Source organism: Oncorhynchus kisutch, linkage group LG12 (assembly GCF_002021735.2).
Source record: "Oncorhynchus kisutch isolate 150728-3 linkage group LG12, Okis_V2, whole genome shotgun sequence".
NCBI lineage: Eukaryota > Metazoa > Chordata > Actinopteri > Salmoniformes > Salmonidae > Oncorhynchus > Oncorhynchus kisutch.
Genome location: NC_034185.2, coordinates 12,710,022 through 12,725,173, shown reverse-complemented (window position 1 = coordinate 12,725,173; position 15,152 = coordinate 12,710,022). Strand labels below are relative to the sequence as shown.

General features: G+C 44.9%; 1 protein-coding gene across 2 annotated transcripts; it reads left to right on the top strand.

Moving 5' to 3' along the window:
• Positions 1 to 4,819: 4,819 nt before the first annotated feature.
• LOC109881104 (N-myc proto-oncogene protein) lies at positions 4,820 to 12,418 on the top strand. Of its 2 annotated transcripts, none has more exons than XM_020473260.2 (3): positions 4,820 to 4,968; positions 5,353 to 6,043; positions 9,752 to 12,418. In XM_020473260.2, the coding sequence occupies exons 2-3, from the start codon at positions 5,374 to 5,376 to the stop codon at positions 10,543 to 10,545; spliced, it is 1,464 nt and encodes a 487-aa protein (XP_020328849.1). In that variant the 5' UTR covers positions 4,820 to 4,968; positions 5,353 to 5,373; the 3' UTR covers positions 10,546 to 12,418. The 2 variants fall into 2 exon arrangements, with proteins under 2 accessions (XP_020328849.1, XP_020328848.1); XM_020473259.2 differs by having other exon boundaries at positions 4,824 to 4,968; positions 9,749 to 12,418.
• The last annotated feature ends 2,734 nt before the right edge of the window (positions 12,419 to 15,152 follow it).

Below are 15,152 nucleotides of genomic sequence, written 5' to 3'. Positions count from 1 at the left end.
GAATGGTAGTGTACATCATTTATGGGTATTGTGTGTAGATTGATGAGGGGACAAAAACATTTCATCCATGTTATAATAAGGCTGTAACGTAACAAATGTGGAAAAGGTCAAGGGGTCTGAGTACTTTCCAAATTAACTGTAGCCTAGTTAATTTGATTTAGTTTAAATTTAAGTGTAAATGGTGCTGGAATAGTGGAGGCAATGCTCCTGTTGTCTTTGTGCTGACTTGCGGTAACTCTGTGATTCTAAATCAGTAGATGTTAAGTAAACTGTCGACAACATTAACTTGCTTGACCATGCTGCAGGTGATATAACTGTTTGTATACAATATTTGCTTTGGGGACTTCACTGGACAGATGCTGCTCTCCGGTTTTGTGATGAAACATTTCTGTGTGTGTAGTTGAATTTATTCCACCACTGTGTAACTGGTGTCTTTTTGTTGTCAGGGCCTTATTATATATCATGGTGGTGTATGAACAAATGGGTTATAGAGTAAACCACACAGTTATCACAACATAGGTTGCATTATGACCTTTTTGCTGGCATGACTTCCTCAGTGATTTTACCCACACGCCGCTACTGGTTCCACATTGCATTTATTATCTACAAAAAGGCAAGACGTGTTTTTAATTCTATTGCTACTCTACAAGCTTGTTAGCTAGTCTGGCCCAATTGCTTAACCATCTATAAGCACAAGCCAACCCCCCCCTCTATCCACTCTCTAAACCCTGAGCAAAAATGCTGCTCACAAACATGGCCAGTGTCTTAGTCTCTGTCTGGACGTAACTGGCCAGTTCCACTTGGTTAGAGAATTATATTAACATTCAATATGGAAGTGTTTCTGTTTATTTGAATTATTTATATGTTTAGTGTGTGTTAGTGGCAGATGGACACCACTGGACCACAGTTGTACCATATGAAACATGTAACTTTAGTTTACTCTCTGATTATTTACTCTCTCCCTCTCATCTCTCCCTTACTCTTCCTCTCTTTCTCTCTGCTCCCTCTCCCTCCCTCTCTCATCTCTCCCTCTGTCTTTCTCTCTTCTCTCTCTCGCTCCCTCTCCCTCCCTCTCTCATCTCTCCCTCTATCTTTCTCTCTCTCGCTCTCTGCTCCCTCTCCCTCCCTCTCTCATCTCTCCATCTGTCTGTCTTTCTCTCTTCTCTCTCTCGCTCTCTGCTCCCTCTCCCTCCCTCTCTCATCTCTCCCTGTCTTTTTCTCTCTCTCGCTCTCTGCTCCCTCTCCCTCCCTCTCGCATCTCTCTGTATTTACAACAGTGTTTGTTCTTCACTGGTTGCCCTTTTCTTGTGGCAACAGGTCACAAATCTTGCTGCTGTGATGGCACACTGTGGTATTTCACCCAGTAGATATGGGAGTGTATCAAAATTGGGTGTGTTTTTGAATTCTTTGTGGATCTGTGTAATCTGAGGGAAATATGTGTCTCTAATATGGTCATACATTTGGCAGGAGGATAGGAAGTGCAGCTCAGTTTCCACCTCATTTTGTGGGCAGTGTGCACATAGCCTGTCTTCTCTTGAGAGCCAGGTCTGCCTACGGAGGCCATTCTCAATAGCAAGGCTATGGTCACTGAGTTTGTACATAGTCACAGTGGTCAGGTATTCTGCCACTGTGTACTCTCTGTTTAGGGCCAAATAGCATTCTAGTTTGATCTGTTTTTTTGTTATTCCTTCCAATGTGTCAAGTAATGATTTTTTTGTTTTCTCATGATTTGGTTGGGTCTAACTGTGTTGCTGTCCTGGGACTGTGTTGAGTCTGTTTGTGACCAGAGCCCCAGGACCAGCTTGCTTAGGGGGTCTTCTCCAGGTTAATTTCTCTGTAGGTGATGGCTTTGTTATGGCAGGTTTGGGAATTGCTTCCTTTTAGGTGGTTGTAGAGTTTAATAGCTCCTTGGATAATTAGCGTGTATCGCTAATTTGATGTTCCTTTTGATGGCATAATAGGCCCTTCTTTCCTTGTCTCTCAGCTCGTTCACAGCTTTGTGGAAGGTACCTGTGGCGCTGATGTTTAGGCTGAGAGATGTATAGTTTTTTGTTTGCTCTAGGGCAATGGTGTCTAGATGGAATTTGTATTTGTGGTCCTGGCGACTGAACCTTTTTTGGAACACCATTATTTTTGTCTTACTGATATTTACTGTCAGGGCCCAAGTTCTGACAGAATCTGTGTAGAAGATCTAGGTGCTGCTGTAGGCCCTCCTTGGTTGGGGACAGAAGCACCAGATCATGAGTAGACATTTGATTTCAGATTCTAGTGAGGTGAGGGTGAGGCCTGGTGTTGCAGACTCTTCTAGTGCTCACGTCAATTAATTGATATATTTGTTGAAGAGGGCTTAAGCTGCATCCCTGTCACATCCCACGGCCCTGTGGAAAAAAATATGTTTTTTTTTGCCAATTTTAACCACACACTTGTCGTTTGTGTTCATGGATTTTATAATGTTGTATATTTTTCCCCCAACACCACTTTCCTCTCTCTCCCTCTGTCTTTCTCTCTGCTCCCTCTCATCACTCCCTCCTTCCCTCTATCTCCCTCCCCTCTCCATCTCTCTCTCTGTTTCGCCCTACCTCCCTTTTCCATGTTTCCCTCCCTCTCTCCCGCCTTCTCTCTCTCATCGCTCCCTTCCTCCCTCTACCTCCCTCCCTCCCCATCTCCCTCTCCCTCTTAGTTTCTCCCTACCTCCCTTCTCCATGTCTCACTCCCTCTCTCTCCCTCCTTCTCTCTCTCATCGCTCCCTTCATACCTCTACCACCCTCCCTCCCCATCTCTCTCTCCCTCTTAGTTTCTCCCTACCTCCCTTCTCCATGTCTCCCTCCCTCTCTCCCTCCTTCTCTCTCTCATCTCTCCCTTTCTACCTCTACCTCCCTCCCTTCCTCCCTTCCCCATGTCTCTCTCTCTTTCTCTTAGTTATTACTCCCTCTCTCTGACACAGGAAGCAGTTCCTATGGGTCACAGGAAAACAAGGGCGAACATCTCATCGAAGCTCCCGTCCAGTCTTCCTTGTCCCAATCCCAGGGAACCGTTGTTCATGGTGGTATTGTTATTCCCAGGAAACAGATCCCAGTTCCCACTCTTCTTGCTCTGATAGCAGCTGCTGGTCTTTACCATCCCTCCCATCTTCCACCACTGGTTCTGATAACAACCCGTCAACAATGACTTGACTGCATGGGATTATAGTCTAGTAGTAGTAGAATTGCTCAGTGGTTTAACAGAGAAGATATAGATATGTAGGCCTGTGTACATGTCTTTTTCTGTAATTACATATATAAAGGTCTTCTTTTACTGCTTCTGATTAAAATCCTATCCACTATATCAAAGCTTGACTGGATAGGACTCGTTTCACAGTGGACACAAAAGACATGTAGACCAATTTACGTTTCTTTTTCGATATCCTCTTTGTGATTTCGGTTAGAACAAACATGTTATAGAACAAGTGCTGTGTCATTTCGTTTGGTTGTAAAGTAAACAGAACAGTTTCTCTCAAGAAGTCGATAGGGAATATGCTGTATCTGTGCCCGTGCCAATGCGCCGCCCGTGCGCGTAATTACAGATACATTTTCGTCAAACCTGTTATTAGAGTAAGGGAATGGGATGACTGCAGGCTACATTAACCGCTGCCAGGGGAGTTACGTTACAACCCCTGAGCGCAGCTGATTCTGCTCGCCCTGGACATGTGTAGACAAAGAAGACCAAGAATAATATAATGGTAGGTTTAAATCCTATCAACTCAATGTATGGATGTGTTTAATCGGTAGCATATAATGATAGGTTTAACGCGTAGCCAATCAGCTCAATGTATGGATGTGTTTAATCAGTAGCCCATAGTAGTTAAACATAACAGGTTCATACTTTATCTTCATTATAAAGAACAAATGGTTCGACAATTCACCGCAGATAACATACACCAGCGATTAATGTATTGATGCGTTCAACCTCCTGTTATCCTGTGTCCGCGTGAGGGCGCAGTGATACCGACTCTTTGATCATTCTATGCGGTTATCTCAATGCCCCCAGACAATAGTGAGAGTTGAGTTCAGCTCCAGCATTGAGTAGTGTGCCAAGCCATCGTGACTTTCCTAATAACAAGACAGTATAAACCGTTCTTCTACATCTGCATTGCTTGCTGTTTGGGGTTTTAGACTGTGTAAACACATTGTGACATCGGCTGATGCAAAAATGGCTTTATAAATACATTTAATTGATTGAGTATAAGACATGATATGATTATCTTTAAACAAATAGCAGGCCTACTTCCATCAAAACGCTATGTTAAAGGTTGCTGGGTAACAAACCATTGTCATATATTAGTGGAGCCTTTATGCATAATATAAAGTCTATATCCTATGCATTTGTCCACAATTTTCCCCGAACAGTTTCTGAAAAGGGAAAGAAATTCGCCATAACGGAGGCTCAGGGATGATAATATAATATCTATTCTTTGGAGGGGTAATGGAGCCCGTCGCAGGCTATATGAGGGTTTCCACTAGTTACCACAACCACAAATTTATAAAAATGAAATGTGCTTTTTTTGTATTCATTTAAGGTTAGGGTTAGGTATACGGATAGAAGTGTGTTTAAAGTAAGGGTTCATGTTAGGCCTAGGTTTAAAATCACATTTTAAGAAGATACATTTTTGAAATTGCGGGGTTTACGACTTTGTGGCAGTGGTAACTAGTGACGACCCTATAGGAGCCGACACAGCCAGCCCGTCGGCCTCACGCCGCAGCGCTGCAGTCTACCACACTCACCACGCCCCTAAGTGGGTGGAGTCTTCCCTCCAACTCAGAGAGGTTTGAGGGACGGCTATAACACTCCATAGCCCAGCACAATGCGTTTCAGAGATCTGTCTGTGCGACACAAGAGTAGATGTGTGCTCCTAATCTAGTTTATCACTGAACTGCGAGAGAGAGAGATTCAACAAAACACGACTCACACCACAACATCAGTCAACGCGAGGTGAGCATCTTTCAATATTTGGGTGAAAGTGTCGCTTACATTATTTGACTCCGGGTTTTTCTCTATATATTGACTCTAAAATGGTCATCCTTAATTTTAAAACGAATTGAATTGTTATGTGACTTTAACATAGATATGTGTTTTAATAGTTATTATAATTGCCCACTGTGGTATTATTGTGTGAATAATGCCAAGAAGAGTGGAAAACTGACTTTCCACACATTTTACGCGCACTGGCCTCTGTGCTTTCCAATGGATCTGTAAGACTTTTAGGACTGACTGTAGAATGTTGTGCATAAGGTGTTAGGTATCTGGTCTTTTCGATAGGAACTTTATGTCGGTGTGTGTCTTATTCCATTGTGTCTAAACTATCCCTCTTTGCAGGATTTCCAAGTGTGGGATAAAATGCCGGCGATTATAGGTAAAAATTCCGAAATGGAGTTCGACTCTCTACAACCCTGCTTCTACCCGGGCGAGGATGACTTCTATTTCTGCGGTCCCGACTCTGCGCCACCCGGAGAGGACATCTGGAAGAAATTCGAGTTGCTGCCCACGCCGCCCCTCTCCCCGAGCCGAGCGGCGCTACCGGGGGAGCTGGCCTTCGCGTCCGGGGGAGACAGAGGCGACTCGGAAGCAGGTCCCATGGGTTTTGGATTAGGCGACCCGCTGGGCTGCGACTGGGCTTCAGAGCTCCTGTTCCTGCCCGAAGACGATATTTGGGGCGCGTCGGACGGAGACCTGTTCGGCGGCTGCTCCGCTTTGGATAGTAACCCCAACTCCATTATCATTCAGGACTGTATGTGGAGCGGCTTCTCGGCCAGGGAAAAGCTGCAGAGGGTGGTCACAGAAAAGCTAGGCAAAGCCATCTCCACCGCGGCTGCCTGTGGAGTTAGTAAAAATGTCACTACCGCCGCGGCCATCACAACCAAGGCGCCGGAGCTGAGTGTGGACCCCACGATAGTCTTCCCTTTCCCCATCAACAAAAGAAACGGTAGCAGCAGCAGCAGATGTCCACCTGGGACGGGCCCCGCCATTACTGCCCACTGTAGCGCAGAGGAAACTCCGAGCGACTCCGGTAAGCAGATACCTTTGGCGAGGATGAATGCGCACAATAGCTTTTGTTTTGGTTACAGTGCCCACAGTACAACAGCAGATACCCTAATAACACAATACTCATCCACATACCCTGTTTTATTTTGTTGAATTGACGTCATTCCGCTACGTTATTGTTATTGTTATTATTATTAGGCTAGTGCTAATTGGGGTGATTGAAAGTTCATATGACAGCACAGAATCGGATTACGTAGTTACGTTCCACATGCCGGCAGTAAATGGTGGCAGTGCGTGAGAGGGTTTATGTAATAGGCAGGCGCTTCATCCGGCAGATAGCTGTAACATTGGAGGATTGTGTGTATTACTGATTTAGACCCAGTCGGCATCTAACAAAAAGACACCGAACAACTAAACATGCGGGTTGTAAAGGGCGATGTAGGCGCTACTTGACGCCTCCGCGCAGGTAGACGTACAGAAGTAAACGGATTTATTGATGAGGTTCGTTGGAGGCTATGATTAAGCACTTTACGCAATGATTTGGAAATACCTAGGGCTCCATAGGTGTGGAATTGCTTAGGCCTATTCAATGTTCAACCCGGGTAAACTAGACGTCATTTTGTAAAATGCCATTTATAGCGACTATTGTGTTCGGTGTTGAGGATGTGTGTGGGTGTGGTTTGTGAAGGGGGTCGGTCGATAACAACAAAGTGGACAATAAAACCTTTGTAATACCAGGATAATAGGTTCTTCGAACATTCTTAAATGGTCCAACTTCGTTGAGCATACATGTATCGTTTGGCAACTACCATGGAAGTCTGGTAGGCCAACGAAAAACACACGTGAGTCTTTACTATAGTTCTTTGTGGCGCGTCTGTGAAACGGTAGTAAAAAAAGAGAGAGAGAGACTTCCAACTTGGCAGCGCCGCCTCGAGGCTCGAGCTATAGTGCTTTGCCAAAACACACCCCCTTTGACCGGACCGCGGGGAAAGAAAGAGAGCTGGAGAGAAGAGGAGGGGGAGAGCCCATTTTCTTTAGGGGCTGACAGCTTTGAACAGGCGCTCCCATCTCGACAGCTGTCTCTCTGGCGCCGCTCCACCGCCTCCCCCCGCTGCCCCGCCAGCCTGGAGATAGAAAAAACATTTGCTAGGGCCTCTTCTGACGCTGGCAGTGTTAAGTCGCGTCTCTCTCTCTTTTATCCGAGCTTACCTCACCATAAAATAGAGTAGTAGACACACCGCATGCTTGAAAGGCAGATACAGACGGTGTCTATAGATACCATCAGATATCCTCTCCATGTTAAATACCTATAGGCACATAATAGGCATTTGGCCCCCAATATCAGATAGAGGAATGGCTCAATAATCAAATTCTGACACATAAAACACTTATTAGATAGCCTACAGTATTATTATAGCCTTCAGTATGATAGCTTGCAGTATGATAGCCTTCAGTATGATAGCTTGCAGTATGATAGCTTGCAGTATGTTAGCCTTCAGTATGATAGCCTTCAGTATGATAGCCTTCAGTATGATAGCCTTCAGTATGATAGCTTGCAGTATGATAGCTTGCAGTATGATAGCCTTCAGTATGATAGCCTTCAGTATGATAGCTTGCAGTATGATAGCCTTCAGTATGATAGCCTTCAGTATGATAGCCTTCAGTATGATAGCTTGCAGTATGATAGCCTTCAGTATGATAGCCTTCAGTATGATAGCTTGCAGTATGATAGCCTTCAGTATGATAGCCTTCAGTATGATAGCTTGCAGTATGATAGCCTTCAGTATGATAGCCTTCAGTATTTTTTTATTTTACTAGGCAAGTCAGTTAAGAACAAATTCTTATTTTCAATGACGGCCTGGGAACAGTGGGTTAACTGCCTGTTCAGGGGCAGAACAACAGATTTGTACCTTGTCAGCTCGGGGGTTTGAACTTGCAACCTTCCGGTTACTAGTCCAACGCTCTAACCACTAGGCTACCCTGCCGCCCTACTTGGAAGCCAAAGGCACCTGTGACATGTGTATCTGTGACACCAATGAAGGATACATGTCAATAGTTTAAAGTGGCTCCCTCGCTTCACCCTCTCGTCTTCATCTGCACTGATCTTTTGGAAAACCAGGTGTTGGCTTTCACCAGACCAGCTCTTTCACATCATTGCAGGATGAGGAAAGGAGATGAGGAGAGGATGCCACTTTATACTATTGACATCTACCCCTAGAGATAGACTCACTAGTACCACCTACACCCTTTCCCCCTGAGCCAAATATCATATTGCCCAGACTGTCTCAGCTTCACATGTGGTCTGTCTAGAGAGAGAGTGGGAGAAAATAGGAGAGAGAAAGGAGGAGAGGGGAGAGGGAGGGAAAAGAGGAGAGAGGGGGGAAATGAGGAGGAGAGGGGAACAGAGGAGGAGAGGCCAGACATCCCCATAACCACCCAGCTGAGAACCTGTGGTGTGGTTGTGTTTTGATTCCCGTGCCAACTTCTCAGTGTGAGAGAGAGAGAGAGAGACTGTCTTCCTTCTCAGTGTGTGTGAGAGAGAGAGAGAGAGACTGTCTTCCTTCTCAGTGTGTGTGAGAGAGAGAGACTGTCTCCCTATCTCCCTTCTCAGTGTGTGTGTGTGTGAGAGAGAGACTGTCTCCCTATCTCCCTTCTCAGTGTGTGTGTGAGAGAGAGAGAGAGACTGTCTTCCTTCTCAGTGTGTGTGTGAGAGAGAGAGACTGTCTCCCTTCTCAGTGTGTGTGTGAGAGAGAGAGACTGCCTCCCGAGGGTTTGGCCGTGAGAAGTGGGTTACAGTAAGCTGTAAAATGCCTCACTGCTTTATGAACGACTGAGCTGATAATGATAGCTGTTTTCACAAAGGCATTTTAACTGGGGCTGCTGGCCTCAATCACCTGCCGCCTCACGATCCACCACTTCCTCTTCTTACAGCTTCAAAGAGGCCTGCGCATTATTATTTCTATTACATGATAAGTCTTCTGATAAGTCACGGCTGTAATGTCTTGGCTCAGGTGTACTAAAGATAAAGAAGCCGGTAAATATTGAAAAGGGTCAAATTACTTTTTTTGAAACACCTCAAGATAAAACTGATCAGGAATATGACTGTTAAATGCTTTGCATATCTCGTTTCATCATCACTAACTGCCTAACTGGGGATGTCAGAACCTTTTCAAGAGAGAGTGAACAGGGACACAACTCAAACATTCAAACTGTAGACGATAAAGATGAGCAGGAATAGCCTGAAAAACTAGAAAGAATCCAGCTGGTCTACAAGATGAAGCATGTAAAAAGCCTGTGGGCCAGATTAGTGACTGACAGTCAGCAATAAGAGAGTTGAGCAATGCTCTCACTTTTCCCACACACACACACACACACACACACACACACACACACACACACACACGAGCCCATCTCATATGTAGATACTCTATTCTATACTATCTGTTGCATCTTAGCCTATGCCGCTCTGACACTGCTCATCCATATATTTATATATTCTTATTCCATTCCTTTACACAGGTAGAATTGTTAGATATCATTTGTTAGATATTGCTGCACTGTCGGAACTAGAAGCACAAGCATTTCGCTACACTCACATCTGCTAACCATGTGTATGTGACCAATTAATTGGATTTGACCTGTCACCTGTGAGCACACATAGGTGACATAGTTCCCGCAGTTGACTAGTCAGAACGATTAACCAACTCACACTTCTTGTTTCCTTTCCCAGAAGAAGATGATGACGACGAAGATGAGGAGGAAGATGAGGAGGAGGAAGATGACGACTCAGACGGCGAAGAGATCGATGTGGTCACAGTGGAGAAGCGGCGTGGCTTGTCGCCAATGGCGACTGGCACGGTCACCATCTCGGTGCGGTCGAAGACGGGCACCACTTCTGGGGCTGTGGTCTCATCTGGTGTCGTGAGCCGATTCGTCAGCAGCCGGGGGTCTGCGGGGTCAAACTGTCATGGGCAGGAGTTGATCCTCAAGCGGAGCTCGGTCCACCAGCAGCAACACAACTACGCCGCTCCCTCGCCGTACGCCTCTGACGACGACCACGCGCCCCCCTCCAAGAAACACAAGTCATCTAACGCTCCTCGTCAATACTCCCGTGCCACCTCTTCATCATCATCATCGCCATCATCCTCGACATTCTGCGGCTCCCTGACTGTGCCATCCTCAACTATGCCGGGTTCTAGATCCAAACGCCACGCCAGCGGTGCCAGTAGCCCACGCGGCGGCTCCTCCGGTAACTCCGACTCCGAAGACTCCGAACGGCGGCGAAATCACAATATCCTGGAACGCCAGCGGCGCAACGACCTGCGCTCAAGTTTCCTCACGCTCCGCGATCATGTGCCCGAACTGGCGAGGAACGAGAAGGCGGCCAAGGTGCTGATCTTGAAGAAAGCGGCGGAGTATGTGTCGTCGCTGGAGACGGATGAACTGCGGCTGACTCAGGAGAAGGACAGGCTGCAGGCACGGAGGCACCAGCTAATGAAGCGACTCGAGCAGGCCAGGACTTGCTAAGACTTTTTAGTGGCACATGACGCACACACACACACACACACAGAGACATAGACACACACATATATAAAAAATGCTTTTCTTAAAACTGCATTGTTGGTTAAGGGCTTGTAAGTAAGCATTTCACTGTAAGGTTGTATTCGGCGCATGTAACAAATAAAATTTGATTTGATATATTTGATATATACACACGGACATAGACACATAGACACACACACACACACACATATATATATACACTCAGACACACCCAGATGACCCCCCTCCCCCTCGCTTTGTCTCAACTTATATATATGTATACACACACACACACACACACACACGTGAGCGACAAATGACGGGGTGGACGGGACATTCACTGACGCCACTTTTTTGCACATTTGTTGACGTTAAGAATGTTTAGGGTTCTACGTTTTTCAATCCGGTCACATTGAGAAGAAGGAAAGAAGAGAATAGAAGGAGGGAGGAGAAGGGATGAAGAGAGGGAGCACGCTCCTCTTGGTCCTCTCTCTATTTCTTGTTGTACTCAATGTGACACTTATAGCCCTAACCCAAACCAGGTGACTTTCAAAGGGGTCTTGTTCATGAGGGCACATCGTGGCAAAATGTTTTGCAACGGAAAGTGAAAATAAGCATTTCTCAATGGACACGATCAGGTATTCCCTCTCTGTTTCATTCCATTTTGCTCCATTGTGTGCCTAATGAATACACACTGGGCATAGCGTCAGAGTTGGTTGGAGAGTTCAAAGTTCACACTTAGTAGCAGAAAATGCTTTCTACGCCTTCACAGCTGCAAACAGAAGACTCCTGTACACCAGGAAACCGCGGTATAATGTGCACCTTGCTAGCCGACACTTTTGTAAATAACAGTACTGTAAATAACAGACAAATACACTCAGAATCTGCCTTGTTTTATATACATTTTTATCTTTGAGTTTTTATACATTTTATGTCCAAAAGCTGCCAATAACTAGACTGGAAACTTTATTAAAAAATACTGCAATGCCTCGAGGGCAACGAAACTTTGTAATATAAAATGTCCCCCCCCTGCTTTGTATTGTACCATGATTCCAATACATACTACATTTGATAGTTATATTTTCGTACGGAAAATTAGTTCTCGGTAGATATCTCTTTATCTCTTCCTTCTTTTCTTCCTCTCTCTCTCTGTTCTACCACCTTTTCTTCCTCTCTCTATCTCTGTTCTACCACCTTTTCTTCCTCTCTCTATCTCTGTTCTACCACCTTTTCTTCCTCTCTCTCTCTGTTCTACCACCTTTTCTTCCTCTCTCTATCTCTGTTCTACCACCTTTTCTTCCTCTCTCTATCTCTGTTCTACCACCTTTTCTTCTTCTCTCTCTCTCTGTTCTACCACCTTTTCTTCCTCTCTATCTCTGTTCTACCACCTTTTCTTCTTCTCTCTCTCTCTGTTCTACCACCTTTTCTTCCTCTCTATCTCTGTTCTACCACCTTTTCTTCCTCTCTCTATCTCTGTTCTACCACCTTTTCTTCCTCTATCTCTGTTCTACCACCTTTTCTTCCTCTCTATCTCTGTTCTACCACCTTTTCTTCCTCTCTCTCTCTGTTCTACCACCTTTTCTTCCTCTCTCTATCTCTGTTCTACCACCTTTTCTTCCTCTCTCTATCTCTGTTCTACCACCTTTTCTTCCTCTCTCTCTCTGTTCTACCACCTTTTCCTTTCTCTTTATTTCTCCCCATTTGTTTAAGTATTTGTAACTGTCGGGTGCATAGACCTTTCTGGGTGAACGGATATAAGATGTTTGTTTTTTCTTCATTCATATAATTGACATGTAGTGCTCCAACTCAGCACTTTGAAATACCTCATTTTGACAAATAAATAGACATTGAAAATAAACACCTCTGTGTGTGGACCTGAGTCATTCGTCGCCACTGATACTGTGAACTACACATCAGTGGAAGTATTTAAATATCTCTGTCTTTTTGTATGTCTCTCTTTCTGACTCACTCACTCACTTTAAATTCAAGAAGCTTTATTGTTATGAAAAATGTGAGAAGTAACATTTCCAAAGCACTGTGTACTGTTTCTCTCCATTTGTCTGTCTGAGTAGGGGTTGTATCATTAAAGGTCAATTCCACCACTTTTCAACCTCAGTTTCATTATCTCCAGCACAATACCAGTGTCAACATATGTGAAAACAACGCATTTCTACATTTTGTAGAAAGAAATATAAAGAAATGAAAGAATTTGAAAAACAATTATTTTTTTCAACTATGAGATACGCTGGGACATGGGGAGCAAGACAATACCCTCCCTCGAGCTAGAAACTAGTTGTAGAAAATACCCTCCCTCGAGCTAGAAACTAGTAGTAGAAAATACCCTCCCTCTAGAAACTAGTTGTAGAAAATACCCTCCCTAGCTAGAAACTAGTTGTAGAAAATACCCTCCGTCGAGCTAGAAACTAGTTGTAGAAAATACCCTCCCTAGCCTGAAACTAGTTGTAGAAAATACCCTCCCTAGCTAGAAACTAGTTGTAGAAAATACCCTCCCTCGAGCTAGAAACTAGTTGTAGAAAATACCCTCCCTAGCTAGAAACTAGTTGTAGAAAATACCCTCCCTAGCTAGAAACTAGTTGTAGAAAATACCCTCCCTCGAGCTAGAAACTAGTTGTAGAAAATACCCTCCCTAGCTAGAAACTAGTTGTAGAAAATACCCTCCCTCGAGCTAGAAACTAGTTGTAGAAAATACCCTCCCTCGAGCTAGAAACTAGTTGTAGAAAATACCCTCCCTAGCTAGAAACTAGTTGTAGAAAATACCCTCCCTAGCTAGAAACTAGTTGTAGAAAATACCCTCCCTCGAGCTAGAAACTAGTTGTAGAAAATACCCTCCCTCGAGCTAAAAACTAGTTGTAGGTTTTGAAAATCACTGTTTTTCTTACTTTTAATCCTACCCTGTGATGTCACAGAGAAGCATTTTTTTAGGACTTTTCTTCTTCTCTTTTAAAAACACAGATCATAGAAACGCCTAGTTTTCACGTGCGGACACTGGTATGGTGCGGGAAAATGGGTGGAATTGCCCTTTAAGAGCCCCATCAAGCTCCTATCTTACCATCTCTGTTTATTTGACTGTCCTGACAGACTAGTGTCTGTCTCTCAAAGGGAAAAGAGCTGAGTCCTTAGAATCCATTGCCTCAGCAATCTATATAAATCTCACCACAACCACTCGCACACACACTTCAAGTGGATATGAACACGCACACACACTCTGCTCTTCCAAAATCTTTTGCCACCGTTGCCATGGAAACTGGCGCAGCTGCGGAGTGGCAGGCAGCGAGCGTGAGTGAGTGTTTTGATTTATTTGTGTGTGTTCGGTGTACATGTGTGTATTTCTCTGTTTTAGTGTGTGCATGTGATTTCTGTGTCCCTGCTCATGTGTGGCCTGTCTACTGATCTCTCTTCCCTCCTCTTCACTATAATACCAGAGCAACGCTGTATACTATTTACAAACATCAACCACATGGCTCTCATCCCCTTCTCTTTCCTCCCCCTTCCCCACCCTCTTCTCTCGCCCATCCCTCCTCTCTCCACACTCTACTTCAGCCAGCCATGTGTCACACACACACACACACACACACTTCTCTCTGGAGTCTAGTCAACACCCTTTCTCTCTGGAGTCTGGTCAACACCCTTTCTCTCTGGAGTCTGGTCAACACCCTTTCTCTCTGGAGTCTAGTCAACTCCCTTTCTCTCTGGAGTCTAGTCAACTCCCTTTCTCTTTGGAGTCTGGTCAACACCCTTTCTCTCTGGAGTCTAGTCAACACCCCTTCTCTCTGGAGTCTAGTCAACACCCTTTCTCTCTGGAGTCTAGTCAACACCCTTTCTCTCTTGAGTCTAGTCAACACCCTTTCTCTCTGGTAACTGGTCAACACCCTTTCTCTCTGGAGTCTGGTCAACACCCTTTCTCTCTGGAGTCTGGTCAACACCCTTTCTCTCTGGAGTCTAGTCAACACCCTTTCTGTCTTGAGTCTGGTCAACACCCTTTCTCTCTGGAGTCTGGTCAACACCCTTTCTCTCTGGAGTCTGGTCAACACCCTTTCTCTCTGGAGTCTAGTCAATACCCTTTCTCTCTGGAGTCTGGTCAACACCCTTTCTCTCTGGAGTCTGGTCAACACCCTTTCTCTCTGGAGTCTGGTCAACACCCTTTCTCTCTGGAATCTGGTCAACACCCTTTCTCTCTGGAGTCTGGTCAACACCCTTTCTCTCTGGAGTCTGGTCAACACCCTTTCTCTCTGGAATTTTGAGGGCCACTGTCATAAAAAATACATAGCCTACATTGTATATTTATTTATGTCTTTGTGCCCGCTCTCTGTGTCAAGTTATCCCTATTTGACTAGGAACTGAATGTTCTTGTTGAATTCCTGAAAAGAGAGTGCAGTATGGGGACAAATGATAAATTAGTTTAGGATTCCACCATGTTTGGATTGAGACACCTGGAGTGGGGGTGGGGGGGTGTCTTACTGTCTGGTGGATTACATAACAGGGGTCTGGTGTCTTTGTATGTGTGTGATCTCAGGGAGTCATCCCCTACCATCTGCTAATGGTTTATATCTTATCCTGCCTGTTTATAAGGG

Coding starts and splice junctions, on each gene's coding strand:
- LOC109881104 (XM_020473259.2), top strand. CDS start 5,374: ATGCCGGCGATTATAGGTAAAAATTCCGAAATGGAGTTCGACTCTCTA. Junction 6,044..9,748: donor GGAAACTCCGAGCGACTCCG/GTAAGCAGATAC, acceptor TTCCTTTCCCAG/AAGAAGATGATGACGACGAA.